Source organism: Asparagus officinalis, chromosome 8, assembly GCF_001876935.1.
Source record: "Asparagus officinalis chromosome 8, Aspof.V1, whole genome shotgun sequence".
Taxonomy (NCBI): domain Eukaryota; kingdom Viridiplantae; phylum Streptophyta; class Magnoliopsida; order Asparagales; family Asparagaceae; genus Asparagus; species Asparagus officinalis.
In genome coordinates, this window is record NC_033801.1 from 114,168,272 (window position 1) to 114,172,525 (window position 4,254).

The 4,254-nt window shown below is 43.8% G+C and overlaps 1 protein-coding gene across 1 annotated transcript; it reads left to right on the forward strand.

Moving 5' to 3' along the window:
• On the forward strand, positions 630 to 2,233 carry LOC109820548 (disease resistance protein RFL1-like). The gene has a single exon (XM_020386706.1). The coding sequence runs from the start codon at positions 646 to 648 to the stop codon at positions 1,810 to 1,812; it is 1,167 nt and encodes a 388-aa protein (XP_020242295.1). The 5' UTR covers positions 630 to 645; the 3' UTR covers positions 1,813 to 2,233.

A 4,254-nucleotide genomic window follows, 5' to 3' on the forward strand; every position in this document is an offset into this window, starting at 1 on the left:
CACCCACCGAATACCCTCCTCGCCGCCCGCGCGCAGAAGTCCACCGCAGCCCTCGGTCGGACACTGGAGCGGAGCATCGGCAAAAGTCGACAAGGCGCTCAACTTCCTCAGAAATGATAACCATGCGTGCTCGGCATCTGGGGAATGGTGGTCGGGAAAGACTACCGTCCTTCGCACTCAAGCAACGCTTTGGCGGACGTCGAACGCCGTCGATCGTTATCTATCGCGTGTTTACGTATAATTGCTCGAGAGGCTCACCCGTCATGACAGATTCAATAAGCAGCTAGCAATAGGTGCACTTCTTGAAGGTTGGAGATCACGAACCAACATCTTGCAACTTCCTGAATAAAAAGGAGCTTGGTTGTTACTTAGATACTATGAGAGTCTGCGATCTAAAGCAAGTAGGCCTCCACCGCGTCGCCGTTCGTGCGAGCTCAAAGCACAAGCTCACTCGACGACAAGTACCGTCAGGTCTGCCTCGCATGGGTGCGGATCTATCGAGAGCGTGTCTTGCTACTCACAAAGCCCGTCGTCATTTCGGAAGAAGGTCGCGAAGGATTCATAAGCTCTCATCCTTGATTCGATCTCGCGACAAAAGATTCCCAACGAGTGTGCGCCTTCAATGGCCTTATTGCCACCCTCGCCATGGCTGGGAAGTCTAGGCCAGAGCTGTGGGGAAAGGCCTTAAATGACCTCCGTGCCTCAAAGATGATATCAGGTAGAAAAGATGACCCTCTTTCACTTTTAAAAGTTAGCTACGACTACTTGCAAAACCCTGCGTGGCAAGAGTGTCTCCTTCTCTGTGCCTTGTGGCCTGAAGACTTTGAAATCCCCGAAGATGTCATTATAGAATGCTGGATGGGCCACGGCTTACTAGGCGATTTCAACAACATGGAGGAGGCTTATGCCAATGGGTACGAGATAGTAGATGGACTGCATAAGGCGAGCTTATTGGAGTACTCTGAAGACGAATATTTGCGAGGCGTGGTGAGGCTTCATGATCTTATCAGGGACATGGCTCTATGGGTTGCGAGCGGGGGAAAGGGGAAGAAGTGGGTGGTGCTTTCAGGCGTCGACGGCGCGTCTGATGAGGCACTACGGGATAAAATGTTGTGGAGGGAGGCCCATAAAATATCGCTTATGTATAACCTCTGGCTGCAAAGATTGCCGCCCGACATCAGTGCTCCCAACCTTGTCACCTTGGTCATCGATTACTGCGGTATCGGTCTTTTGAGCTATGGTCTTGGAAGCATCCAAAATTTCCGTAACCTTACATTCCTAGACCTCTCCTCCAATGTTCTAGGAGGCATTCCAGTTGAGATATGCCGTCTGTCTAAGCTTGAATATCTGAACCTTTCAGCTAATTTAAGTATCAGTAGCCTTCCTCGGGAACTAGAAGATCTCAAGAGGTTAAAGTACTTGCTTCTAAGTAATACAGCCATCTCCGAGGCACCCAGGGAACTGTTTTCTAGCATGGATAGCTTGGAGGTGCTGGATTTATCTTCCTCCCTCAAGAAGATTTCACAAGGTTCAATTATAAACAACAATCTGGATGGTCTGAAAGGAAGGCTGAAGGGTCTCGGCATTAACGCGTGCTCACGGCGGGACATCGACAAGCTGGGCGAGCTGTCGGTGCCCATTACTAGGCTCGTGAGATGGATCACCGAGTACGAAACAGGACCCTCTCTCGATCTGCTGCCGCGCCGGAAACACCCTCGCGATCCCACGTGGTCGAACATGATACACCTGGGGGTGGTGGGACGCGTTGGGCTATCCGGACCGGAGACAGCCGGTCCAAGCATTGGTCGTTGACAAGAGCGATCAGCCGGTGGTCAAAACACTGGTCGTTGACGAGAGCGACGGCTGTTTCCCCAAGCGTCTCGCTGTCGGTGGACTCAACCATTTAGAGGAGATTGTATGGAAGGGGGTGAAGGACAGGGGTGCAGCTTCTCTCAACATGCTGGCTTCCGTTTCTATTGTAAACTGCCACAAGCTAAAACATCTGAGCTGGCTTCTCAATCTACCACTCCTTGCGGTTCTGGATGTTCGTTGGTGTAAACGTATGGAGCACGTGATTCGGGGGGAAGAAGAAGAAGAAGAAGCGAGGGAGATGGAGCACGAACGTCAGGCACCATCGCGGCTAATTCCACCGGCTATCTTCCCCGCTCTCAGAACTCTACGGCTGCAAACTCTGCCGGAGCTGAAGAGCATTTGTAACGACAGGGCGGTTAGTCTACCCCGTCTGGAGCATTTGCTGGTCTCATACTGTGACACGCCTGCCTCCTGCAGCAGGCTTAAGAAGATAGAGGCCCGGAGAGGGTGGTGGGAGGATACTCTAGAACTGGATGGCGACATGAGGAGCCATCTTCAGTCTAGATTCGTTGAGAGTTTATACTAGCCAAGGTACATGTATGTGTGCGTTTTAATTTGCTCTTCTTTTTTTTTCTTGTTCGTTAATTTTTTTTTTCCCTTCATTAAATTTATTCACCACATGCAATAACATCATCGATCCTCTGCGTCACAATCTTGTTACGCACTAGCATGAAGAATTAATGTGGAGTAGAGAATTTTAAATAGCTTTTATATTCTGTTGCTAGCAGTGAATTTTTTTTTTTCCGTGGAGCGCACTCGTAATTTTTAGTTCTGCTGCAGGATATATAAATTTTCATGAGAATATCTAGACTCTTAATTTCAATTGTCATCATAAATTAACATGATTGTGAATAACAGTTATTCTTTTTTACAAGTGAATTCTGCAATAGGAACGGAATAATTTCTTGGGATTAGTAATTCCACCATTGACTCATGATCGATTAGAAGCAAGGACTTTTTCTTTTTTTTTGGTCTGTGAAGGATCTAATTTTAGATATTTGCTTAGAGTGAAGTTGTTATTTAGGCATTGAAGTTGTTAGTTTGTTAGGATGCTCATTTGATTTATTTCTCCATCAATTTGGATTTTAGTTATTGTTATCTTTAAGCCTACAGCTTCGGTGCTCCATAGAGATTAGTTGGAGCAATGATGACAAATCCATAAATAAATTCCTTAAAAATAGCTCTCACAATTCTAGGTAGATAGATTTGACGGTTATGAGGTGTTTCACACCCAAAATTGTAATTAACATTAGGTAAAAATGTTATTTTAGGAAATATAATTTAGGGGAGAAACAGAATTTATTATTAGTTAGAATTCTTCAATTAACTAATATTTCAAGTTATAATTTTACCGCGTTATCTCCACACTTTCCATTAGAAAAAAACCGCCTCCAAAAATTCTCCTGAAAAGAAGGTCATGAAAGGTACCCTCTTTTTTTTCCTTCTTAAAAGATTTTATAGTAAGCATTCGTTTTTTTCTATATTAAAATAAAAACGAATTTTTGGAGTTGAAACCCTGTAACATTCGTTTTTTCTAATGTTACAGGGGTTCGACATATGAAAGGTACCCTCCAAAATGTTACAGGAGTAGAAGTATGAGAAGTAGGAATTAGCAAACACTTCGTTTTTTCCCTTTTAAAATAGTAACAGAATGTTACAGGAATTAGCGAACACGAGCGTCAATGGCAGAAAAAAAAAATTTGAGAGGAAGAGATTGACGATGAGAAAGGGAAGAAGCAACGGAAGCTTTCAGGATATAAAGCAATTAGATAAGAATTTGGAAAGACTAAAATATCCTTTTCTTATCTTAACTAATTTTTTATTTTTGTCAATTTAAAAATTTGAAAAAGAGCTATTTTCGGAGCACCAAAGCAAACCTCTATCTTTAATCGGTGGCCAAAATTGTTGGAAGCCGGTGGGCTATAGTAATGTCCAGAAATGCTGGCTTTCGTGATCACGTTAGGCATTGAACTCTGCTGCTAAGGGCTGGATGTACGAGTATTTGTTAGCTATCAGCTTAAAAATTCCCAATAATGCCCAACTAATGGTTGCTTATCCTCCACAAGATTGGCAGACAACGGTTTCGCTTTCATATCGATAATACCACATTAAAGTTAAATATCATAAGGGCTATTCGTTACCCATCGGCTAAATATATATCATCTTTATCTGGATTAGTTGCTAATTTCTACCCATCGAAGTGATTATTATAAGATTCATCGCTGCCTTGGAACCCATTCACTTACACCGTAGATATCTTGGACTGCCCATATTTTGCACTCGGTTAGCATCATGGGTGGATCTATGTGGTGCCCATGAAGGGAAATTGCATCCCTAAAAGTTCTAATATTATCATTTTAGCCCTTGCAAAATTAAAATCTG

Coding starts and splice junctions, on each gene's coding strand:
- LOC109820548 (XM_020386706.1), top strand. CDS start 646: ATGGCTGGGAAGTCTAGGCCAGAGCTGTGGGGAAAGGCCTTAAATGAC.